Here is a 27,447-nt window from a genome sequence, read left to right on the forward strand (position 1 = left end):
GGAACCACAAGCCCCTGGTTCCAAGGGTTAGTTCAGAGGTGTACCCAAAATGCAAATACAGACAAAAGCTGAGGTAGGTAACCCACTGGGCACAGCTGATTGGCTTTAGTAGGTGTTGATTACACTGCTCATATTGCATGAAATTAAAAAGCTTACAAATGTTATGAGCCATTACCCTCCCATTTAGGAGATCTTATGACAAGTTAGCAAGATCGAATGAAATCCCCTTTAAAATGCCATAGGCAGTCTCCACGAGATTTTGCTTTGAAATGCAACTTGTGGAGTTATTTCTGAAAGTTTGTTTACATCAGAGCTTCCTTTCCTGCACATCTTTGGGATGCTCTGATTTGGCAGCTGGTGGGATACTTCAGTTCCCTGTTGTGCTCTCAATGTGGGGCACACAACACCAGATCCTTACAGAAACAACCAGGAACAGGCATAGCAGGATTTAATCCTGATGCTGTTTGTCACAGCCAGCCTACAAAATTCCCTGCAAAATTCAAAGCTGAAGACTTCTCACCAATTTTACTATGAAGGTAAAGGGAAATATTTTCATAGTTGCTGTAAAATTTACTTAACTTTCACCTCTCCAGCACACTGGAAATATCACAGAGCCACTAACTGCCCCCAGAGCGCCGGGGCAGCCAAGGTTCAGACTCAAGTAGGCTCTCTGGATTTCATTGCTTCAGAATAAAATTTATTATTGGAGAGAATATCAGTTTTATAAATCCCACTGGGCACTCACAGCCTCCTGCTGTCCAGACTCAAATCTGCTTTGGATGGTGATGGCAGAAATATCTGCACATCAGGTGAGGGCATTTCTGCCAAAATGATGCTTTTTGCAACTTGTTCTTTCACTGCATCCCCTGCTGAGTGCCAGCTCTCCTCTCTGCTGACCTCTGTGGGGCAAGAAAGACCCAGCTGAGAGACACCTGCAGCCAGAGAACACTGGAATGTAACCCAGTGGTGCCACCATGAATGGTTAACAAACCCTGCAGGGAGCACAGGACAGGCACGGCTGCAAGGAGCTTGGCTGTGCCATCCACAGCAACCTTCTTCTTTTTGTTCATCTGTTCTTTTGTTCATCTTTTGTTCATTTCTTTTTGGCTCATCTTCTGAACCAAAGCTCAGCCAAAGGGCACCAGGTTGTGAAGAGGAGGTGCTGCAGAAGCTGATCTTGGGTGGTGGGAGAATTTTCTACCTGGAGCTACAGTGGGAGATGAACTTCCCCAGAGGCAATGCCAGGAGATCAGCACCTCCAGAGCCGGCAGGAGCTCTCACAGGCTGGGATGTACCACGTTCTGCAAAGAGGATTCCTCTCTTTGAAGGCCCAGTCCCCAAGGAGCAGGGGTGCAGGGCTGGTGGCAGCAGGCAGGGACAGCTGAGTGATGGCAGCGTGGTGGCACAAACTGCACTTCCTCATTTCCACACGCTGAAACCCTTCAGCACTTTGCTAGAGCAAACCACCAGGAACTAAATCAATGTCCTTTTATTCCTCTGTGAACTTTGACAAAGGAAGAAAAGGAATTATTTTGTCTTCTTCCTCAAAAAATTGCAACCTTCTTTCATGCTATCTATCTAAAAGCTACATTTCTACTACACAGTTTGAGCCTCATAAAAAGTTGCAATTATCTTGCCATCTGCATTCTCTTTTTATCCAAATTAGTATGTTATATTGCTTATAAATATGTATTTATGGCTACATGGCAGGTATGCCCCACTGTGGGCACATGTCACTGTTTAATCCAAATACATGGTTTATTGTTTTGCAGTCAGTATTTTTAGCTTGGAGGCAGGTAGACCTGCAGAGCAAATAACACCAAAGAATACAGCCATTACAGAAGTGCTTTTAAATTACAGCACTCTTATTCCAGCACGGAACATAGTGAGATGAGTACATTGGCAAAATAATTATTTATCACCCTAAAAGCTTCCCTTAAAATTTTTATCATTCAAATACTGGCTGGGGAGAATGCAAAGGACAGAGAAACATATTTTAGGCACTTGCTGGTCTAGCTTTTACTCTGATAAGAACTTACTAAACACCAGTAAAGGGAATAGCAGTTATCAGCCCTAATTCACAACTGGGAGTTTTTCAGGCCAAACAGATGCCCCTGCAGGACCCCAGCCAAGTGTCAGTGACAGCCCAGCCCTCCTTCCACTGGAGTCACCACTTGTTTTCCATGGCTTCAAATGAGGGCAGGTTTGCTCCAACAGTCTGAGCAAGCAGGGTGCTCTGAGTCACTCCCTGCCACACTGAGTGGGACAGGGACCTCTAACATCCCCCAAAAAAGGGAAATAACAAAAGGACACAGTCCTTTGCCTCTTTTTTCTTTGATGTATCGGGTTTTTCTTTTTAACTAATTTTTTAGCTGATTAAAAATAACCAGAAGCAAACCTTCAACATGAAACTAGCTACATACACTAAAGGACTTGAAAATCTCCTCAAAATCTGTTCAGAGAATTCTGCCATCCCTTACACCTGTGCAACAGCATAGCTTGGAGCTCTCCCAGGTAGAAATTTTGGTGCCCACATTTAATTCTCTGTTCCCAGACCCATCAATAGGAGAGTCTGAAAGAAAGCTTAAAGGAGGTCAAGTGCTTTTTACTGAAGCAAAGTCAAAGTTCTCAGGCAAATCCATATTCTTCTCTTTAAAAGTGTTCAGAGTAAGAAAAATAAAGCCCAGGTGTAAACATTTGCAAACTGAGTTTATTTTTCTTTCCTATCTATGCGCTTGGAACGAACACTGAAAGGGCAAACCCATCCTAATCCTGTCATGGCAATGTTTTTCTCTGCTTCCTGAAACTGAGATTATCATCTCATTGGTTGTCAGACAGCTCCTGGGAGAAGTAATTCACTGGATTTTCCTGTGTAATCGCAGCACAGGATTTTATTTCTGTTGTTATCTGGATGGAAAATGCACACAGCTTCTTCTGGGTCTTGCCCCTTTCAGGTTCCTTACAGACCTGGATGTGCCAGGCTTCCAAACACCCCAAGTGCACTAAGCAAGCTAAATGTGGACTAATTCTAAATTGCAAACAACTTGCTTCTTAGCAGCTCATCTCAACACAGGCAGGAAAATTTCCAGTTTTAAATTTCTATTCCATTTAAGGCAATGAAGACTGAAGTCCCCTAAACTGTTGCCACTACTTTCCAGGACATAAAATTAACGATTTCTACTGCTGGGTACAACTTTCAGTCAAAGTTGGTCTGATTTATAAGCAAGCAGATGGTTCACACGATAGTCCACAATAAATTACAACAGTTAGAAAGACAGCTACATTTTGAGAGTGACAGTGCAGCTGAGCTACAGATGGGTTTATAGATGACCCTTCCAATTTTTAATAATCTTCATAATTTATCTGCAAGTAAAGAAATGTGAGAATTCCTAATGTAGCTCCTTGACTAAGTACAAATCACTTTTATTTACACAGGCAATACTTCATGGTCCAGCTATCTTCTTAATTAAAGGCAGCAAGATGCTCATGTTCCATGCAAGGCAAAAACACTGCTCAGTGTGCAATATGTTCAGCTGGGAGTTCAGGATGCTCTGAACACTCTGGGAAAAGGGAACACATCCATCTCTTTTCTTTAAAAAGAAGGCTACAAAGGTGCAAACACTCCTACCACCCACTCATTAACCTCCAGATAAACTTTAGGATTGTAAAATTGCAAGGTTACATTTTTTTGCAAGCTCTGATGCCTGAAAACAGGTTCCCAACCCATAAGAAAAATCCAGTACTACTGAGGCAGGACTAGGATGGAAAACAGCAGGAACAGAGATCCTCTTCTCTCTATAAAACCAGAAAGAATTTGGGGGGTCACTCTTGAGTGGGTGAGGGAAAAATAAAGCAAATCTTGGGGGTGTCAGATGCAGAGACAAACTGGACGGCAGCAGGTTTAAGAAGTCAGGTCATGTCAGTGATTTCTCTGCCTGGGTCCAAACCACATCGATCCAATCCTTCTGCTAAAATCTGGAATTTTAAGCTGGGATGAGAAGCACATCTCAGTGCAGCTCCTCTGCCTGTTCAGGTGACGAAGGGAGCAGGACCCAGCAGGGCTCCTTAAGGCACAGAAGCTCAGAGCTGCCCACCCAGCAGTCCCTAGGGATGACATTGGAGGGCTTTTCCTCCTGTCTAATCCTTGATCTTCTCTTCCAGCCAAATCAATTTGAAAAAGAAATCCACTTTTAAGTGGAAATCCAAAACTATCATTAAAACAGAAGGCAAAGCTCCTAGGAATGCAAGTCTGTGTGTAATTTTAATTACCAACTTCCTGGGATTCAAGAGATGCAGCAGAGAAGAGGCACCAGTGACAAAGTCAGGCTTTCAAGAATAATCACAATTCTCATTTTGGAAATATTTTGGCAGGGGTTTCCCAGCTCTGTGTGCAGCTCTGCAGCACCACAGAGACACAAGAGTGGGAAAACCCAGGGCATAGAGCTCATGGAACTGCAGCCACTTACAGGAAAAGTGATTTTTCCCTGCCCTTTCCAGGCAGTAGCAATGCTCCTTCACCCACTACACAGAACAATACTGAAGTTAAATTTTGAGTTTATAAAGAAAAATAAATTAATTATTCTATAAATAACCAGCATTTAAAAGTCTTTGGAGTTCATATGAAACCATTATTTATTACTGTACACAACTCTTAGGTTGTTTAATTAAGCATATGAAAAATTGTAGATGTCAGATTATTTCTGGGATGCTCTTTACTCTGTTATTTGTCATATTTGTTTCTGTTACTCTTCACATATTTAAAGCTGCATTATGCACTCCTGAAAACCCAGAGAAGTTCACTCTAGCATTAGTATGGATGTTCATCTGTTACTGAGCTCTGAGTTTGGCACCTCATTTTAACAATATTCATCAGGTTCAGGAACTGCTACCACGCTTCCCTCCAAGACAACACTGGATCATACTACTGCTCTTTAAAAAGATTGAGTGTTGATTATTTAACAATATTTTCAAATATTCTGTAACTATAAACCTTTGGTTGACTGAATCCTTTCATTCCCTTTCAAGAAGCCAAATTCACACACAGCACAGGAAAGCAGAAGTTGTCTGAATGCACCAAGATCTCTGCTGTTGCCCCCCGCCCAAAAATAATTCCAGGTTTACCACAAGCAACCTAAAATCCAGCAGAGGCTATTCCAGTTTATTGCAGAAGTCAGAGGAACAATGTGCATGGTCTGTGTAAGTATGTGGTTGACACAGTTTGCAGGACTCATCTGCTGAGGGCAAGGGATGCTGCAGCTCCCCAGCCTGCAGATCAGAGCTTCTGGCTGGCAGCTACACCCTCCTCCAGCTAACAGCAAAAATAACCCTGGCTGGGGGATAAAGCAAGGAACACACACAGGCCCCACCTTACATTTCTTGTTCCTGGCACTCAGTAATCTGTCAATGGTGTGTGGAAATTACTCCCACAGCCTCAGGAAAGGGACACCTTTTGTACCCCCTGATGTATTAAAATGTAGATCAATATGATAATATGAAAACAGTAAACTCCCCAGTAGCAAGAAGTAGTTCTCACTTCTCTTAGCAATCAAATGTTATTTTCATTAATGTAAGTAGAGAAAAAGAAATGTAGGTAGTGATTTGTCAGCCTATTTATCAAACCAACTGCTGCACCTGGTTCCCACATATTTTATATTAAAAGGTGAATGACATGGAAGGTTTTACAGGTTCTGTTTTAATTCAGGGCTGAAAGCATTTATAGATATGAAGGTTTTCTTATTAAGTTTTCTTCCTGAATGATTATGCTTGTTCAAATGAATTCCTAGCCATCTTACAGAGGTTACAACCTTCAATAATTAAATGGGGTATGGTATTGGCTGTTTTGTTAATTATGCTCCAAGTTCCAATTTCTACAAGAGCACTGAAATGCTAAGATAAAAGGATGTTAAGTTTATTTAATTAGCTATCTGCCGTTGTTATCAAAAGGGAAGGTTGGTATCTGACTCAAATTAACACTTTAGATCAGGAAACAAGACAGATGATATCTTCTGACACAGATCCTGGAAACTCTGTAATTGTTTCAGTTATTTTAAAGCTGCTCAGGACATACAGGATTGCATTAGAAAGACCAAAAGTCACCAACAGCCAACAAAGTGCTGCTATGAAAATGTTATTTCAATCACACTTGGGTTCTTTCTCATTTCCAGTAGTTAACATTCTTGCCACTTTTGTCAAGCAGTCACTCCTAGCAGCATTGAATTTTAACTACAGATATTTTTAAACCAACATGAAATAGGATTGAGGACATAATATGGGTTCAATGTGCTAATGAACATCAGATCGGGCCCTTGTGCCAAGGCAGCACCTCTCTGCTATCCAGGTAAGCTGTAACTGTTAAAGGTGAGCTGATTTCAGAGCTGCCAGCCATCCCTCTGCTATCCAGGTAAGCTGTAACTGGTTAAAAGTGAGCTGATTTCAGAGCGGCCAGCCATCCCTCTGCCTCAGAAAGAACAGCTCCTCCAGTTTAGAGTGGTTTAGGATCTACCTCAAAAGAAAGCAAAGACAGTGTGAAACTTCAGAGGTCCTGAAGAGTTTTAACTGTGGATTACACAAACCAGAGCCATGGGTGTCAACTGTGGAACTGCCCAAAGGATGCAGTGTCTGGATGAAGCCCTCAAAGCCTCACTCCCCAAACTGCACCTGTATAGAGAGGCCAATGGCCAAAGCAATTTATCCAGTAGCCATATCACGCTGCCCCTTCATGGTTTCTTTCTGTAAGGGCTACAGAAACAAACTTATTCCTTTCCCAAAAACTTACTGGTCTTGATCGGATTTCTTTGGCGTAGAGAGGTTTCAAGAATTCTGAATCTCCTTCAAGCTTCAGACCCTTTTCTGTGATCCTCAGGTTCCCCATTCCATCCTGAAAGACAGGCAAAAAAGAAACAACCCTATTAGTTACAATTACTAAATTCACCAGGCTGCCAATAGCTGATTTTTCCCATTGAAGATAACATGTATAGCACTGGGAGGCACTAGAGAATGCAATTACTTGTGTTATGCTTGTAGCTCAGTTTCTGTGGAGAAAAAAAATTCTATTCAGAACTATCTGCAATGCCCCCCAGTAAACCATTTACACAGATGAAAGATGTTCCTTTGAGCTAAGTCATTCTCTACTCACAGAGAGGCAGTGATGCTCTGTGTTAACAGGAAACTATTCACTGTAATATTAACTGCCTGCCTTTATAATATAATAATATACCTGCTCATTCAGAGCAAATCCCTGTAAAGAATGTCTGATTAATATCTGTACAGATACACTCAAACAGAGAACTGTACCAAAATATATTTCACCTCTGACACATGAAAGTTCTAATTTTTATTAAGATGAGGGATTTAGCTTCACTTAGGCTGTAAGTGCTTAGGAAGGGTGTGCAAGAAGCAGTGTGAGTAGGAAATTGCACAGGTACATTTATAATCAAAACCACATCAAATGTAAGGTATTATTTTCAAGATTCAGGGTGATTGTCAAAGTTTGCAAGGACTGAGATAAACTGTTTTGTTCTGAGAAAAAGATGGTTTGAAGAATACCTTTTAGCAAAAAACTGACTGAAATCACCAGGATTAAGTAAAAGTAAAACTAGCACCTCCATGCCTAACCCACAGCTGTTTTGGGGATTTTGTAGGAAAGGGGAATACTTGGGTAGAAGGCAAAAGAAGATCATAAGAGGAGACCAGGAAAATCCAGGAAAACCACGTGTATTTGGATATACATCTAGCATGCTTCCCAATCCACAAAAATGAAACCCCACCTGTCTGCTTCCTCTTCCTCCCACTGTGAGAGCACCTCCAGCCCCAGATGAGGAATCAGAGTCTCTCCAAGAGAGAGGAGATCTAACCCAGACAGATTTCCATGAACTGCTGCCAAAGGCCTGAACGTGGAGGGATGAAAATCAGCGACCTCGCACGGCTCAGCAGCAGCACTGGTCACCGGCCAGGGGTTCTCCTGTTCCAAGAAATGCCATCCCCAGGTAGTTCCCTGCCAAGTTAAGACTGCTCTTGCCAGACCCTGGTGTCTCATGACCAAAGGTGATGCTGGTTGATAAAGAGACCGCTGTCATCTCATTTTGGACTCAAGGCTATGAGCGAATTTGAGAGACAGATGCTGGAAATGCTACTGAGATGGGTCATAAAATACCACTCCCCACATTTGTTGGCCCCGGGTGTAAAATATTGGCCTATGAATTCTGGGTTGGTGGTGGCACAGAAGGGGTTCATTTATCTCAAGCAGCAGTATGGAGGAAAATGAGTGAAATATGATTATTCACCAAAAAGCCCAGATTAAATTTTGATAGCAGTGTGCTTTGCGATTTGAGCGAGCAGGAATTATTACAGCTATCTACAGACCCTCACACGGTCTGGGCTGCTAAAAAATCTCTACAGTTTTTTTTTTTTCCCCTAAAATAGATTATCTCAGTAAGGTTACAAGCCCTGAGGGCTTTCACACAGCAGTGTCTTCTCTGGTTTTATAAGGAAAGTTGCAGGTCAGGCAAGCTGCTGTGTGCCCCAGCCAGCTGCAAGAGGGACCAGCTCCGTGGACATGCAGTGCTGACCCCTCCAGGGCTGCCTCCTCAGCTGAATGGGGCAATACTTTTCCAGAACGTGGACCTAGGGATAAAAAGGGACTTTTCAAGCCACCACTGAAGCTATGGCAAACCAGCAATTTCGATGACTCACAACCCTGTTCTGTTGGAACGACACAGACCCAGAATCCCACTCTGCTCTTCTCCTGTGTGTTTCTCTTTCTCTCCTTCACCCTCTGTTCTCCCAAGTGTGGTCCAAAGGATTTTTACATATAAAAAATGTACATAAGGGAAGTTTAGCTGACAGCCAGCAGGTCCATCCCAAAAGAGGTATCAGGCCTATGGGACAATGTGCTACAACCAAAACATCAAGGACACATTTGATTAATCAAAGTTGGCGAATCCTCTTACAAACCCACTGGACTGGAGAGAAAGAGGCATTTCCTCATGCTTTTTTCTCAATCTTAGATCCTTCTCAACCTCCACTCCACTCACCTTTCCCTCCTCCTGCATCTGCCAGAAGCAATAACAGCTGTGCCCACCACAAATCCTCTCTTGACTTGCAGGTGTTTAGGAGTGGATCAATGCTTAGCACTGACCACGATTAACTCCCCACTGCTCATGTTTCTCATGATTAAAGCTGACAGGTTTTTGTGGTGACAGTCTGGCTCAGCAGGTGAAAAAACAAGCAAAGGTTGTGCCCTGAGTTTAACAAATATCTTGGCCTCTTATCATACAATCACTACAAAATTATATTCCTCTGTTATTTCCCATTAAAAAAAAATAAGAAGCTCTCAGGTTTATATAGAGGTCCCAAAATACAGATACATTAGAGAGAAATCATTGTTGGAAAGACTACTTCACATGTTGTTTTGGATAAAGTATCTTCATTCTCCCTAAATTATATGGTTTAATAACAAATAAATGTCATATCCTGCTAGAGAGAATAGATATGAAAGTTCCTATGAAATTTCATGGACTGTGACCTATAAAATGTGGCAGAAAACTGCCTAGAGTGACAAAGACCAAGATGTTTTATTAAACATTGTGTCTGTGACTGGTATATATCCTTATCTGCCACTCTTCTGCTTGTGAATAAGGAGAAGTATTGATTATTTCATACTCTGCCATCTGAAAATCATTGTTTCTCTCCTTTTTACTAATAGACTCTTCAGCAGAGTGGCACTGTAGTGCAGGCACAAGCCTGGTTTGTGGGAGCTCCCAGGAGGGAAGCTCCAAACAGGAGGCACAGAGTTCCTCCTTCACCACCTGCAGTGAATTTTTCTGCTTTTTGGGAGGCCGTGGCAAAAACTCTCACATCAATTACATCATTTATGCCCTCTCTCTTTTTATGCAGTGCCTTGTACTGGACAGGCATAAAAATTTATGTGCTGTCGCGCTGACTCTCTGGGTTGAAAGGGGATAGCAATCCTGAATAACATAAATGTCATTTTGGTGATGCTGGATGAGAAAGGAATTTTGGATTTTAGTAGCTTGAGAAGCATCTCATTTTTACAGCCAATTAAGAATGATGGTATTACTGTTAGGGGAAGAGCTCAGCATTGATGGTGTCTGATCACCAAAGCTCCTCTCTGCCTTTGCTTGGCAATGCGGCCACGCAAGTGGCTAAAGTCCAGTTTATATTTGTTTTACTTTTTAACGATTTGGGTTACTTTAATTTTACTTTTTTAATGGCAAGGCTGGCAGCAGGAAGATCCAGCTAACAGAATAAGAAAAAAACAACCACCCTAACCAGAGACATGTAACTGCTGTGATAAAGGCTTAAACTGAGAGTAGGTTTAGATGAGATATTAGGAAGATATTCTTCCCTGAGGGAGTGGTGATGCCCTGGCACAGGGTGCCCAGAGAAGCTGAGGCTGCCCCTGGATCCCTGGAAGATTCCAGGCCAGGCTGGATTTGGCTTGGAGCCACCTGGCATAGTGAGAGGTGTCCCTGCCCATGTTGGTGTGGAACATGATGGTTTTTAAGGTCCCTCCCAACCCAAACTTTTCTCTAACTCTACAATAAATACCTGGGATTGGTTCTGGCTGCACTGACCTGGGTTGATCCCACACAGGGGCAGGGGGAATTTCCAGTGCTGTCTCATTCATGGGCAGCTTTATGAGACCAGGCTGGGCTCACGCTGCAGCTTACCCTGCTCAAGAGCCACAGTGACAGTGACACACAACCCCTGTGTCCCTTGGGCCAGGATCCTCTGTCCCTGACAAACACAAAATGCAGCCTCAAACTCTTCTGTGCTTCCCTCTGCTCTCCTGGCACTGCTGAACAAAGTTCCTGTTTATTGAGGTCTTTCTAAGGATTTTAAGGACACTGGTGACAGATTGCTCCAGCTCTGCTGGCCACCACCAGCTCCAGTGGTTGTTTCCCACTGGTTTTCCCTGCACCTCCATCCCTTTCCAGTTTTCAGGAGGAGAATGGTTGGCAAGGTTTGTCTCTGCACAGCAGGTAAGCATTTATTTTTTTTTGCTAGGAATAAACTGAAGTTATGTTCAGCAATGTCCTGTGGGAGAGAATTATCTTTGGAGACTGCTTGTGTCAGATGGCTGAAACACCTGATTATTGTTGCTTGTATTATTGATTGCTGTGCTCTGCATTGCTTCCAGATATGTGCAAGTTATTACACAGCTCAATACATCCAAAGTTAGGAAAAAAAACCCTCAGCAAAGGCAAGTGACCTCGTTTTTTTTCCTCCCTCCTGGGAGGATATCTATACTGTCCTTTTCTCTCTGACATGATATTAAATGTTTCCAGATTCCAGGTACAAAACACATCATTGCCAGCTCTTTACAGCCTCAAACTTGTTCTAATTGCATCTGCCCTCCCTCCTTCTCTTCATTTTCTTCAGCTAATTGATCATCTTAATAAGGATCCCAATATCCAGCTGTGGATCAGCAGCAATATTTTCCTATGGAAGACACCTACCAGCAGCACCAATCTTATAAAATTAAATCTGGTTATACAGCTTGGTCCAGAGCGACACAGGTAAGGAGATAGTGTGTGAAAACTTCTTCCTCTGGCATAAGACCTTGCTTTGAGACTCAAGTTTGTGTGGCCAGCAGAGAAAACCACGGCAATGTAGCATCACACAGCACAAATGACCATATCCCTGTGCACAGATCCAGGATTATGCTGTGAATTGCACTGTGAGGTCCCATGTCCATCATTGCCATCAACTCCCTCCTCCTCTGCTTCCTGACCTCAGATATCCCTGTCGGATGCCTTGCTGGTAGCATTTGCCTCTAAAGGTGACAGGTACAGGGCAGGAAAACTGAGCTGAGACTTCAGGGGGTGAAGGAAGTGATCCCACTGTGCCTTGGATCACCGTGGGACAGTTTATCCTTCTCCAGGGAAGGAATGAGACACTGGGGAAGCACAGCTAAAATCCTGCAGCTAAAACAACATTACAGAAGCAGCAAGAGCAGCAATCAGCTAACTCAGTGCTCCTTGCAGAAGGCTCCATCCAGAACCTCCTGACAGCCTGGGAGGTGACAGCTCTGAATAATCTCTGGTGCTGCAGCCATCAGTCACAGGAGACAGGGATGGGAATGAACACAGAGCAGCTGTGGGAGTCACCCACTGGAAAAAGACCTCTGCAAGCTGATGTTGAAGTAGTGTGAGCTGTGTAGGCACTTTCAGCTCCTTCCATGGGTGTGAAGTTATTTGTGACAGCTACAGGAAATCCAGACGGGTTTTGAGCTTGGGAAGGAATTTTGTGCAAGCGGAGGGAATTGCCTGCTCACCATGATGGTCAATGTAAAACTCAGCCCAAACAAAGCCCTTGCAAAGCCCAGAGCCCTTTCCTTTCCCATGGTAACTCCTGGTTTTGTGAGCTCCTCTGCATGACTGCAGAAACAGAGGCAGAAAACAACAAGCAGAGCACAAGAACTGAGAGCACACCCCAGCCACAGCAATGAGATTTGATGCAGAACATCTTGGCTCCATTCCCATCAGACTCACATTGTTTTGAGGGCATTAGGGATCATTTCCACATGCACATCCCCACAGCACCCTTCTCCTCTGTCTGCTCCTTCCACACTGTCCGGGTGCTCCCCAGAGCCAACACCATTCATGACAAAAGATACTCAGGGAGCCCCATGAAGCTCATGTGGAAGGGAAAATAAATAAATAAATAAATTTGATAAATTTGCTTTAGTGGAAGTTCAGGAGAAAAGTCTTAATGAACAGGAAGAACAGGCTCAAATGTGGTTTTCCAATTACTGTTTCAAGTAAGTTACAACCAACCAAAGCAACTAAATCTCACCCCTTGAAACAATTCCAAACTAGTGCTGGAACAATTTCTAAACAAATCCTTCAGCCAGAGCTGAAGAAAGCTCAGCTCTGGATTTACTGCATAGTGCTGGAATTACTCTAGGCAGGAGGTATTTCTTTCCAAAGCAAAGTGAATTTATTCAAAGTATGGTCAGGTGTGGCACCACAAAAGCAGGATTTCGATGAATTAAGCCACCCCATCTGAGAGTACATTTTGCAGGGAAAAAGATTAGCAGACCTTCTGGAGAAATGATTATGAATCCCAGCATTGTTACTACAACTGAACCATCATATGCACAATTTCCCTCTAGGGTTATAATTTCCCTTTCCACTGGTACAGCAGGGAAAAGATGGAAACTTGGCTTTCACCTCTCCAACTCCTTGTTACAGAGCACTTTGGCACTGCAGCATTATAAAATGAGCCACGCTCTCTTGAGCACTTTTCTGCTTTTTTTCTCCAAGACAAACAGTAAGGTTTCACATCTTACCATCAACATACATTCCAAATGTGTCCCTGGAATTCTCCATCTTTTTTAGTCCAGCTCATTACCATAATTATGCTAACGAAAAGGGAAAAGTCCCATCCTGCACAAATTTGTGCTCATTCAGAAGTGGGAGAAAAAGATTTTTATACTCATAGGAACAAGGAGTCTTTTAATGCAGTGATTTAATAATAAAATCAGCACAGAAACTCACTGATGCAGAGGGTGCAGAAAGAATTCTTACAAATTATGGCCTAATGCTCCTTAACTATGCTAATCTGTCAATCACCACATGAAGAACAGAACAAACACTTCTCTTTTCAGACTATAAAGATTTTGGACACAAAGTCCTCTGTGGCAATGCTGCTCCAAGTTACACCAAGGCTGACTGGACTCATCATCTTTAGAGGAAGTTTCCAGAGAGAAGAAGGAATTTTTCTTTTTTTTGTTTTCCTTTATCTTGGTGGATCCCTTTTGCGTTCTGTCCTTACACTCTGAAGCGAGGTTTTTCTGACTAATCCAGCATTTAGCAGTTCCCCCCACCAAGCTGACGGTGTGAGGGGGAAGCAGCAGCTCTGCTGCGGCGTGTCTGAGGGTGAGCTCTCAGAAATGGGGACAATTATTTGTCATTTTTGTCTGATGTGGACATGCCAGAACAACTCAGGGGCATTCATCAGAGCATAACACCAGGTCTGGGCAGAGAAATGAGGCCCATGCAAACATGCTGTGGTTTAATGCCATCCAAACCTCACAGCAGCACCCAAGAGAGCTCAAAGCGCGGGTGAGGAGACCCAGCAGGGCTGTGACACTGTCCCAGGTCCCATCCCCAGGGCACATGAGATGATCCCGTCCCAGCAGATGGATTTACAGGCTGTGGGGACACTGATGGAGCTGCACTGACCTTCCCAACCCCACCCCTGTGTGAGAAACTCCCTGCCATGGCAGCCCCAGCCTCCAAATGGGGTAATCATGATGTGAATGTGCATTTTCAGTTGCTTCATTTACTCCACCATTACCTCCTCTGTTTCCAGAACCAGAAGAAAGCAGGGTGAGCAAGGAAGAATATTTTCAATAATTTTTTGATTAATTAATCACTTCTGACCCCTCCCAATCAGCCAGAATCAGGAATTTAACTGATGAGCCTGCACTGCAGATAATCACCCTGTGCTACCTCTGCAGTCAGGGGAGAGAAAATGGCAAAAAGGTCCAAATAGAACCCAAATCAATCCCTGGAGTGCTTCTTACACACTGCTGTGGATGAAGGCACCCTCTAAGGTGAGTTAGGAATCTTTTCTGGATGCCTTCAGATTTCTGCAATAAACCTGGAACTCACCACAAAGTGCACTCAAAGTGCAACAGGACTCAAAAAGAAAACAAACAGGTTGCCAGTCAATAAACAGATATCATGAAATAAAGTGTATTTTTAAAATGTGATTCCAACTATATCCACATAGAGTGACTCCAGGGATTATCTTAATGATTTTTTTTTAATCAAGTCTCATACTTTCAATAAGAGATAGGAGATAGAGCACATTCAATTTATTTACACAGGTAGGTAAAGGAAATTTCTTTTAAAATCAAATTCTCTTTTTTAAGAGGAATCCATAGTTGAGAAACTGCCCTCATGGCCAAAGAACCACCAATGAATTTTTATAGCTGTTATTTGTCACAGAAAATATATTATTTTGCTCTTTCACTATCAGAATATACAGAAAAATAATTTAAACTGTCTTCCAGACTTATCTACAGTGTGTCTATGACTTTTTTTTTTTAGCAAGAGAGGCTCTGGGGACGGCAAAGAAATGAGGGAACTGAAAATGCTGCTCCCAGAGAGGCTGAAATAAGGATATTGCTTCCACTGCTTTTTGAACAATTGCCAGTAAATAATTATTCATAGAGGAAAATATATGAGTATGTTTAGGGCCCCTCACCACCAGGAATGGAGGGCACAGAATGAGATCTGATCCGTGGAGTGCAGATATTGATTTCAAATTGCTCCATCAATTTACACCCACCTGCCACCTGGCCATGGAGCAGCAGGAGGAAATCACTGATGAAATAAAAATGGTTTGGGTTGGAAGGGATCCTAAAGATCCTCTCATTTCAACCCCCCCTAGACCAGGTTCCCCTCAAAGGGGAAACTGAGGCACGAAGTCAGGTATCCACCAATGAGAAAACTGCCAAGGGAAGCACAGCCATGGTTTGTCTCTCACACCCTCTTGTGTGACAGTGCTGCAGCACAGAAACCATAAATATCCTGCTCATGAGAAACCACCGGGTAATTCTGGCAACTTTCAAATGCCAGTAACTCAGACTCCAGCTCCTGTCTCATCTCCCTGCAGTTTGCATCCCTCTGCCTCCTTGCCAGAAGGTGCATTATGTTTAATGCCCCTTGTCTTCTCCACAGCCTTCTAATGCACATGCAGAAGTGTTTACTAGACTAAAATCAATGATGATTAAACAGCAAAGGAACTAGGAACTTGCTGGCCACCAACCCAAATCCAGAATCCTCCTGCAAGACAGCATTTCCTGATGCAATACCCAAAATTATCATTATGGTAGATGATACATTTGCAAAGCAACAGTGAGATAATTTTCCCACTGTTTACTTTTTGGGGGAAATAAAGGCAATAAAGGTTTTCTTCTTTTTTTTTTTTTTTTAAATCCAGAACTCATGGGTGGGATGCTTTTCATTTCAAATTATTTATTGAGTGGGTTCTTACTGAGTCATAGGGGACTTTTACCAGATTCCAGGAGATTCTGTTGGAATTCAGGAGTACAATATTATGTGTATGTAAGTCAGGTGGTTACCTGAAATAGCCAAAAATCACATGCAAAAATATACAGCTGGCATCAGCAAGTGGCAACAGAGCAAGAGACAGCAGCTTTTTAAAATACTTTCTTTAAACAGAGGGTTTTAAAGCCACAGGGAAATGATTGCTCTCACTGTGCTTTGGCCTTTAGAGAGCACAGCTCTGTGTGCCCCTTCCTTGCAGAAATATGTCTTCTTTGGGGATATTAGCATTTCCTCCTCATTCTGCTCCTTTTTGAAACATGACACCAGCAGAAACAAATGCAGTGACTCACAACCTGCATAATTATTAATTTACCCACTGCGTGAAACCTCACCTCACCAGCTTTAAAAATCCTTTCCAGCAGAACCAAGATTATTTAAATCACAAAATCCTTCGAAATAAATTATTAAGTGTCTCAGATCTGGATTTCCTCAATCACAAAGAACCTTTGAGCATTCCTTCAGCCCAAATGCTGCTCCTGGGCACAATCTAGCAGCAACACCTCCATGAGTCAGAAGTGATGCTCCCTCCCGTCCAGCCTGGCAGAATGAGCAAGGGTGAGCAGAAAATGTGATGCCAGCAATTTCAACACCTTGTATTCCCCACTGGGTGTCTGCAAGCTTTGGCAGAAGCCCCTGGTTCTGCTCCCTGGGACTTCTGCAAAGAAAATAAATAAACCAGCCCAGGAGGAGGATGCAGCCCTTGCAGCCCAGTCCCACGGGGCAGCCCCAGCTTGCAGGCAGGGAGAGGGGAGACAGCATCAGGCTAAGTTAAAAAATGTTAAATTAACACTAAAATAATGGGTTTGGTGAAGTGTTTTTGGTCAGGCAGTGCTGCTGGCTGGGAGCTCACTGCCATGCTCCTCCACACAGCTCTGCAGGCAGACTGGGGCTGGCTCACAGGCAGCAAGAGGCAACTCAGCTCTCCATCATGTCCCAGTCAGGGCTCTGAGGGTAACCTAGACTCTTCTTACAGCTTTTTGGCTCTTTTGGCAGCCTGTGCTTGTTACTGCCTGAATAAGACATTCCTTTCCAAGAAAAAGAACCTCTGGGGAATAAGGACACATTCATCAACAACTGCTGCACTTCGTCAGGGACCAAAACTGCTGGAGAAGGAACTTTTATCCACTAAAAGAACAAAAAGCACAGAGGCTGACACTTGTATTTCCCTTTAGCTGTCCTTTGGTGAGCACACAGACCTTCAGGCTGCCTGAAGCCAGGAGATTTCAGTCCCTCTGCCCATCTGCAGCTCTGCCCAGGACACAGCTGCGACAGCAGGGCTGGAGCTCTGCACCTCTGTCCCCTCCTCCCCTTCCCTCAATCCCCCTAAATCCCCAACAACATTTTTCTCTCTTGTTTTGGCTTCCCTCGCTGACCTAACTTGACAATGTTAGTGAATTTAATCTCAAAACACTCAGGGATAGAGGGCAAAAAATATTTTTCCCCAGCTGCCAATAAAGAACGGAGTTTCCAGGAGCTTAAATGGCTCAATGGGACATTTTGGTGACCAGAGGAAATTTAGAACCCTATGATAAATTTGGGATATTAATGTAAGAATAAAGTTGAACTGCTGGAAGCAATATCTTATTGACAAAAGTGCTAGAAAGCTGCAAAGGTAATAAACAAGGAATTGAGATGGATTACTGGGGATATGCTTTAGAATGTATTACTCAATGCCAGCTGTCGGATACCTTGTGAAGGCCTTACTTGCTTGGGTGAAATACTGCACCTATAAATATCTTTCCTGAATGGGGCTATTAATTACAGTAACTGTGCTAAATGTGGTCAGTGACTTGTTATCAAGGCAGAAGTACCAGTGCAAATGTTAATTATTCTAATTGGTTCTTTCCAGACTGTCTTTGTCGACACTGTTAAAAATGTATAGTTCATAGCTATGGCTATGGCTACATATCACTGCTCTTTTCTCACTCAAGGTTTATTCAAAAATATCTGATTTCTTCCTTTCAGTTATTGGTGGGGTCTTAAAGGCATAAGCAATCTAGGCAACCAGTGCAATACACTGCAAATCTCTAGGAAATATTTGAATAAATATCTAAAATGGGGAATAAATATCTAACATGGGGAATGGGACCAGCTCACCAGAGTGCATTCCTATGGGATGCTTTCTGCTTTACCAAACAATTTCTAAATTATGAAATGATTGACAAAAATGTCTCACTTTAATTAGTGTTCTAAGTTGCTGTAGGCTGTAGGAGACGTTCCTGAGAAAACCATGTTTATTCATCCTATGCTTAGAGATTATGTCATAATGTTTATTTCCAACATTTGGTACCAAATGCAAGCAGCAAATGCTGTGGGTCAAAATGTCTTTGTCAGAAGTCCTAGGATTTCTTAAAAATGAAAGACATTGCTTAAATACAGGGTATTTCTATTCAATGAAAAGATTATTTAAGTATTTCTTCATGGTCAACAGCATCCTTTTCAAAATAAAATATTAAAAAAACCCAAAAAAACCACTTTTCTTATAAATGGCAGTGGAAGCCTTTGTAACTTGAAAGACTTTTTTTCAGAATAAGCTTGAAAAGACCTGTTTTGGAGCTGAGAATCCTTTGCATATAACTTAAGGACAGTTTGAGTTATTTTGGGCAGAATTTTAATTTTTGTGAAATGATGAAAGAACCAAAGGAGTATCTCAAAAGGCAGACTCCACTGAAGGAAAACAAACATGAAAACACTAATTATATAGACGCAGGGAGTATTTCTACTACTCAAAAAAATAAACAGAAAGAAAATTGGGATTCAGCTGCAACTCATTAACAACCTGTACTTTCAAAGCTTATTGATGTGTCTAGGGCAAATATTTCATAGAAATATTGAAATTTACAGTGAGGCTATGCAAAGCCAAAAATATAATCTCTGACTCAAAGCCTCCTTCATTCAGCATTTCTCTGATCTCAATATTTTTTGTCTCAGCTTGTTCAACTCTTCCATATCCACTATGAAATTCTGCAGTGAATTTGTTAAAGCCCTGCTAAAGGGGTTTTTTTTTTTTTACTTTCATCCTCCTCTATCACAACCACAAGGGAAGAAAATCTTATGTAATTTAAGATAATAATAGCTTCACTTGTTAAATATCAGACTGAGTATTTCTGGAAAAGCGTTGGAAAGTAACAGCAGTAAATAGAGAAAATAGCAGGGTATAGAATTCTTATTAGTAATTAATTTGTCTCTTTCAAGACAGCTGCCTGAATGATGTGCAGGTAGCTGAAATGAAACACATTAATTGTGTTAATTTATAGCAGGATTTAATTCGGAGCCTTTGCCTTTTCAATTGTTTGAACAGGTTCAAGTCCCAAAGAGAACCCAAGGCCCCCTTAAACAAAACTCTGCCACCTCTGAATGGCTTTGTTTACTGTGACATGAAAGAGGACGCTGCTAAGAGATTTTTTTTTCCCACACAGGGCTCTCAGGCTCTCCAGGATGGATTTGGACACATCCCAAGGTTTGGGCAGCTGGCACTGGATGCTGCAGCCCAGTGCTCCTGCCAGCCCAAGGGGGCACCCCTGGCCCTGCCCAGAGCCCCCCAAACACCCCCAGGGTGTCTGGAGGCACCACAAACCCCATCAGTGCCACACTACACTGAGGAGGAGCACCACAAATTTACCCACATGAATTTACCCTGTTCCATTTCCTGCAGGTCCCCTGTCATCCTTTCATTACCCATGTGAATTTACCCACATGAATTTACCCTGTTCCATTTCCTGCAGGTCCCCTGTCATCCTCTCATTACCTGCTGGCCTTTTCCAGTGAAACCACATTTTACTTAACACAGGTTATGAAGAGCACATGCAGCCATCATTGAAGAATCAAGCCCAGCCTGTGGGTGCACCAGACTCTCAGAGGAATGTTGCAGCAGTTTCTCATTTACACTGGATGAACTGACCTCCTCTTTGCTGTATCATCAAAAATAATTTCTTTGCCTGCATAGTATCTGATTTTTAATGTCTCTTTTTTCTGCCGGATCTTATGCTGGATTTCTAGAGAATTTCCTGTTTGTTGGAGTAAGGCAGTGATTCCTAAATCACTGAAAAATACAGTCTTGTTTACTTAACTTTTGGATAATGCAAACAACTTACATGTACATTTACTTTTTAAATTTTCCTCTGGTTATTGAATTTGTACATTATTAGTATCTTGTTAAGCTCTCTATAAATCTTTCAGAAAGAGTCACTTAAATCTGAGCTCTCCATGTTTTGGCTCCTAGCAGCATTTGGGACTGCATTCAAATATTTGTGTTCCTCAAGTTCCAAGAAAAATCTTATCTGTCCCTATAATCACCCAAGGAATTTTGCATAAAACAGCCTTCTATTTTCAGAACAAAGAGACAGCATTTGGCAATCAGTTTATCTTTCAATTGATAGATGCAGACCCTGGTTCAGTGGTTAGCTGCTGCCTGTATCCAAATCTGGAAGAAGTTGACATGGAAAAGGGGAGCACAGGCTGAAATGTCCTTTCTCCTCCCCATTGCATGAAATTTTGGTGAAAGCCTGTCTCCAATTTAGTTCCATTAGTTCTCTAATGCAACATGAATTCCACCTCATAGACTTCAAACTCCTGTTTATTGCCCACATTGTGTTAAAGACCCACAGTTAACAAAAGCTTGTGCCATGGTTAATAGGGGCAATATCTTTAATTGGTGTAGCCAGGAAACATCAACAGCTGTCCTTGCATCACCTACAGAGTGTCTTTCACTTGGAATGGGAGAAGAGACCAATGTCTATTAATTCAAATTAATTAATGGCCTTATTTATCCTGGTGTGGACATTCAGAGGATCAGCAAAACAAACGGGTGCGTGTTTAACTGTGGTTCATTCTGGGCTGATCCATTAACTGCTGTGTGTCTTCCCAAGAATGCACGTTCATTAACTCTACTTAATTGCTATTCAATTACCTTGAGTTATAATATGTCCCTAAACACCAGTGCAGACAGGCCCCCTGGAGATTTCATGTACTTCGGCCATTAATTAAGCCATACTGTGTATTGTTGGTAACTGATTACATCTAGTTTTGAAATAATAACTTCACAGCAACGCTTAAACTGTTTCTTATTAGGATTTTTTCACATCTCCTGTATGGGGTAATTGGAGTGATAACATTTCTTCCTTGCAATAAAGCACAGTTGGTTATTATTATTACTGCACTTGGCCAAAGATGTTCCATGTCATCATTTCTTTTATACAACCCATTTATTCAGATGGAAAGAACAGCTTATATTTGACCTGATTATCTCAGGATGATATTGTCATGATGACCAACATTTTGTAAATTTTAGGGAGTTTTTATTTCCTTTTCAAATGTTTTTAAGATTTTTTTTTAAACAGCCTCTTAGAAGAAATTTTAAACCAGTACCTTATCATTTAACATATAAAACGTATAACATAAAAAAATATAAAATTGCATTTTCAAAGTCATGCATGCTGTTGATTCATTTATCCCAAATTAAAAGCTTCGTCTTCATCTCTCTTTCCTAAATTTAACTTTCAGCATTTTAATTGTTTTTTCCTTCATTGTTAGATCAGTATCAATCATCATCTTCAGTTACCAGAACTTGCATGTTCCTGAAAATTATGTTAAATTTAGATGCTAATGAAAACTGTTTATGCTGGTTAACCACAGAAATGAAACCTCTATTGCAATCCATAAAAACTGTTAGTTATAATAAGAATCCTTAATTTCTACCTCAATCTCCTTTCTACCATCTGCTCTCCTAGAAGACCAATTCCAGAAACCATGGACTAAACAAACAAACAATCAAAAAAGTAATTGTTAACTTGTCTTCACAGCACAACAGACATTAAAAGAATTAAAACAGTCCCATTAACCATTACACTGAAAATTATGATATAAAAGCAAAGTAATCCATGAATGCCAGCATGTTCTAATATTCCTCCTCTCCAGACATTTTCTCAACTAACCAACCAACCAACCTCCACACATTCTATTTAGAAATAAATAATTGATCCATAACCCTCACTGAACACTCTCCATCCTCTTGGAAGGAATAAGATAAAAGACTTCCAGCCATTAAAAGAAATATAACAGATACAACCTACCACAGCAGTAGGTGATAATTATTCTTTCATCTGAAGCACTACACAGTTAATTATATATAATTATTTAAAGATATTTATGTTTCAGATAATATTTGAGCTGTCCAATCCCTCAGAACTGACTATGGCAAACACTGACACTGCTCCCACAGCTGCTGCTCCCAGATGTTTGTCTCGTGGGTCACCATGTGCCACTGTACAATTACAGACACCATCATGTTCTGGGAAATGCTGCATCAATCAGCATCAGCTCCCCTGGGTGGAGGCATGGAGGGGGATAAAGGCAGCCAGTTTTGGGATCAAGGACCTTATTTAAAATGCACCCAAATGGTCTCATTCTCCAACTATAAACTGTCATTTGCACTGCTTATCTAAATCCGAAATCTAAACAGAATGTGGGGTTGGAGAAGGTTAAAATTGTAACAAGCCTCCAGTACAATGTTTTAATTATTTTCTGAGCTACCACTGCCGTGTGATCTTAGAGACTCATCTTTCCTTTTTATTGGGTTTAGCTGAGATACAGCTGAATCTGATAAGGTAATGCACTGTATTTTACATCTTAACTGCTGAAAATCTGTATTTCTTGGGTTTTTTTTTCCTAATGTGCCCCAAAAGGACACTCACTGCATCTACAGTACGAACAAAATTGTTCAATTTGTGCCTTGCATATCAGTCAGGGCCCAAAGAAGACCAAGGAAAATGAGACAAACCCAGCCATGCTACATCACTGCTACAGCAAGTCCCATGAAGGAAGGTAATGAGCTCATTTCAGCAATAATGTGATGGTGTGGCCTGTGCCATCTGGAATGCAGAGGGAACATCTCATTCCCTCCATGCTTTCCCTTTCTGAGTCGTGAACTCTCTGTTCTCCCACTACAACACACAGGAATATAGGGAGACAGTTTTTCTCCCTGGTGTAAATCCCCTGACACACAGAGACAAAACCATGGATTTGCACATTTTAAGAAAAAGTTTAAAAATATCTTAAACATTTAGCTAGCAATACATCATTCTCTTTATAATCTGGACAATTTAGTCAGGAGCTACTGCCTGCCTCTTGACTGAGCTAATTCTCCACTTCAGTTATCTTATGCACCTTCTTTAATGAATACACGTTCCTTTGATTAAATTAACATTTTTGTCTACCTAATTAGCCTGAAAAACCTGTGCTGAACCAATCTAAAAGCGACTTCATTACTGCTCATTGGTGCATGTTTGCTACCCATCACTGTCACCTCAACAGGTGAAGGATTAGGAGAACATTAACTCTGGCTTATTTGGTTTTCCACAGCCAATCCAAGTCTTCAATCGACCCTCTAGGACAGTGACAGATGTTTTAATTATGTGGTTTCATTCATTAATGCTCATTTGCCTGGCCAGCCAGATTCATGGTTCTGAGGCACAGTTGAAATAAAAAATAATTAAAGTAACCAGCTTAATTAGCTTCTTACATTTTATCCTTCAGCTTCTGCTGCTCATGAGTAATGACAAATTGAAAATAAAAATAAAACCCAGTTTATCCAGGCCAATGGGCTGCTGAGGATGCTCACCAGAAGATGCATCACTGCTTGTCTGGGAACATGAGCACAAGTTGCTTAACAGGCACTTACTGTACGTTGGTTAATGAAATCACACCAGAGCTAATGAATATATATAATTGGGTAGGCAGCTGCCACTAAAAATAGAAAAATGTTAGTGAAACCATCTTGCTAATTTGCTAATTCTGTTTGCAGAGACAATTAGAGAAGGCCCTTGAAGAATTCGATAGACCCTGCTAATACTGTGACTATATTGATTATTTGCACGATGATATCATGTTGGTTTTTTCCTGACTGGTTTCTCATACAGACAACCCCCACCTGCCTCTAAAATGCTAAATAAACAAACAAACAAACAAATGAATAAATCTGAAAATTAATTAAATAAATTTTAAATATACTGTATTAAAGCCCATCTAAAACAATGACACAATTCAATCTGCTGGGATTGCACTCACCAGTCATCACTTCCAGTTTTATCCAAGGTAGAGGTAAAAGTGTGTATAAAATATTTTTTTACTGAAAAAATCAAATCTTTGGTGATAATTATTGCAATCTGCACTGCAAATCTGGTATAAGGCCTTGGAAAACCTGTGCCAGTGAATCCATTATAGAACAATATTTATCACAAATTCTCCAGTTGTTTTACCTTTTTGCTTTGCTCTTTTACTATCAGAACTTGCATCACTAAATGTCATGCTTCAATGAAAATATCTCTTCCTTCATCCTCTTCTAGAAACCCTTCAAAACACTAAAAAACTTCCATGTTGTTTTATGTGTGGCATTATATGACATCCAACATCTGCATGGGGTGAGGAAGTGCCTCTGAGGATTTTTTTGAAAGATTCATTTGGTTTTCTCAGCATCACCTCAGACTGTTTTTCTTCCCAGTTCCCAGTAGTGAATAAATATGAAAAAAAAAAAACAGAGGCAGAAAGTTCAGAGCATCTTTTTTTCAAGACCACCAGATATCACCCACCTGCAGCAGCCAACTTAGAAAAATTCTGGAGATGGAAAAGCATGATACCCTGGTCTCTCCTCACATCATTTATCCTCCTGCCTAATAAAGAACCTAAACTAAAATTCAAGACTTCTGCAGTGAATTTTAGCAGTCTACAACTTTTTTTCTAGTAACAATTTTTTTAGAAAGCTCTGGATAAATAACAAATATTGATACATGCATTTTATCCCAGTCATGGCTTTTTCTTATCTTTTGAAAGACATTTTTTTTTTCCACAAAATATCCTGTGGAGACCATTTGGAGTTTGTTTTCATTTTCAGGCTCTGCTGAGCTAAGCATTTGATTCAGAGAAAATAACAGGTTTGAAAGGAAGGCTTTGGGAAACTTAAAACTTAACAGATGCTTATTTGCAGACATCTGATTTAAGTGAACTGAAAACCCCAGTCTAAATCCTGAAAACCATAAATGTCAGCCAGCTAGAACAGAATAATAACCAGTTATTGATATGGATGCACCTAGCAGATAACAGAGTTCTGGGATCATAATATTCATATAACTGTGCTCAGTTTGCTGCTCCCGAGCTCTGGAATTACAATTGGCAATTCCAACCTTCATTTCTCAGTGCTGTGCAGATGGTTCATGGTGAAGGGACCTGCTCACCACCAGCTGGCAGATTTCATCCAATATCAGGTGTGAACTACTTAGCCTGGGATTGATATCCAAGGAAGCTCATCAGGGCTGTATAAATGGCCAGCTGCAGGCACCTTGGGGATTTTCAGAAGAACCCACTGAACCCAAGATGATAACTCTAAATCTCTTAATCTTTGAAATCACAGAATGTCTAAGATCAAAATAAAGTCACCAGCAAAACCACTGTGAAATGTCAAAGCAGCCTGGATTGGGGTTTGGCTTTTCTGTGGGTCTCTAATGAGGTGAGACCAAACACTATAATAGCACTGAAGTTTGTAAAAATCTCCTGAAAATCTGAAAAATTTAAGGCCATTTGAAACAAAACCCTTGGCACCATAAATCAATCTAAACACACAGAGACAAAACTGGGATTTTAATGACAACTATGAAATTTCAGCATCAGGTCAGGCTTTTTCACACTTTTCTCTTTACCTGGATAAGGAATAAGACACTCACAGCACAAATCACTTGGATGGCATTTTGCTCGTAACTTTGGGAGGAACATTTTGTTCCCTGTGCTCTTGTCCTTTCAAACTCACATTACACCTTCACAAAACATGAGTCACCAAAGCCTGGGGTGCACCATCCCAGCGAGGTGCTCAGATTAACTCCAGAGCCAGGGAAAATCAAAGCAGCTACCAAAGAGCAATTCATCCTGCCCAAGTCAGGTGCCTGCTATGGGATGTGCTCACTGAACTCTGTCTTTGGATACCTGAAACTTGGCAAAGGAAATTTCACATCAGATGTGTAATATTCTTGATTCCTTAAGCCAATGGCCTATCCCAGTGGTGGTAACTCTACTTCATTTTCTTTTTGTGCTTCTAATTACTTTTCATTATATCTTCCAACTTATCTGAGACATATTTTGAGAAATGTTGGCAGTTTGACTCCCCTGTGATTCCTTAAAATCATGGCTAAAAGCCCAATGTGACATTAATATATTTTAATTGAATTCATTACTCCATTAATTCAAAGTGATCCGAGAGAGCCTAGAACATTTCTGCAGCTCTCAGTGGAAATGTGGCTGAACATCTTTGAGATGTGTGAGCTGACAGACATGGAGTTTGCCAGGTGAGGCTGACAGGACACACAGCTTTAGCATTTTTTGGTGGCAATACCCCAGAACTCCTGTACAATGCACTACATCTATTTTGCTGGGCAAGAAAATGTTCTCCAAAGCTTGATGGCAGCCTCACTGAAATTTTATGCACATCTCTCAAGGAAATATGGATGATTCATGTCTTAAAATAATCATTAAGTACAAACTTGGTTTATAGAACACTCCTTGACCACTGAGGTGGTGTGGGCTGGACAAGAGCACCAGTGAGTGACCACTGCCCCAGGGGTTTGAGCTCTCTGAGGAACCTGAACCTTCACAAGGTCATGTAAATGTTAAACCTGGAAAAAGCTAAGATTCTAGCATCAGTCACCAGAAGGAGAAAAATCAATTCTGTATTAAAAAGTAGCTTATGCAAGTTAGTTGTGAAACAGAAGAATTTAATTACATCACTACAAATTAAGAAAGGGTTGTTCCATCCTGTTGATTTTGGCAAGTCAGGCCACTGGGAGTTATTGAATGAGACAACAGCAGGAGAAAAAAAGGAAGGATAGAAACATGAAAAGAAAGAGAAAAGGAGACCAGGAGCTGATAATGACACATTCTGTGAGTGGTCAGGAAAGCAAGAGAAGACAAATCACTCTATGGTCAGGGAAGTCAAGAGAAGAGATCAATAATATATATACCATGGGGCATAAGTCAAGAAGAACAGCAATTTATAATGAAGGGAAGCATCATTAAAAACTTGGGTCAGGACTTACTGGGTGCTGTAAACCCTTGGACCTGCTCTGGCCCTCCAGCACATCCATTTCTGGTGGTGCCACCCCACCCAACACAGAACTTTCTGCTATAAGCTCAGAGCTGATAAGCAACCACATTTAAAGGCAGCAGGGCAGTGCCCCACCTGCACAGCTCAGGTGCTGGCTTCCTGTATCAAGACATGCCATCAGCAGTGTAGTGCTAAAAAAGCTCTTCAGGATCATTTTGGCTGTTCTGTGACATTGATATTCATTTTTTTTTTGCCTCA

At 41.4% G+C, this 27,447-nt stretch overlaps 1 protein-coding gene across 3 annotated transcripts in view; it reads right to left on the minus strand.

The window, feature by feature from the left end:
• The window catches only part of SGCD (sarcoglycan delta), a 300,479-nt gene that overhangs the window by 62,554 nt on the left and 210,478 nt on the right, over positions 1 to 27,447 (minus strand). For all 3 annotated transcript variants that reach the window (XM_054287886.1, XM_054287885.1, XM_054287887.1), the window contains one exon: positions 6,776 to 6,877. In XM_054287886.1, the coding sequence (XP_054143861.1) occupies positions 6,776 to 6,877 (102 nt within the window). The remainder of the gene's footprint in view (positions 1 to 6,775; positions 6,878 to 27,447) is intronic.

The sequence above is a fragment of the Melozone crissalis genome, unplaced genomic scaffold (genome assembly GCF_028551555.1).
Source record: "Melozone crissalis strain CALT ecotype California unplaced genomic scaffold, PUWL_Pcris_2 ptg000061l_1, whole genome shotgun sequence".
NCBI classification, from domain to species: Eukaryota; Metazoa; Chordata; class Aves; order Passeriformes; family Passerellidae; genus Melozone; species Melozone crissalis.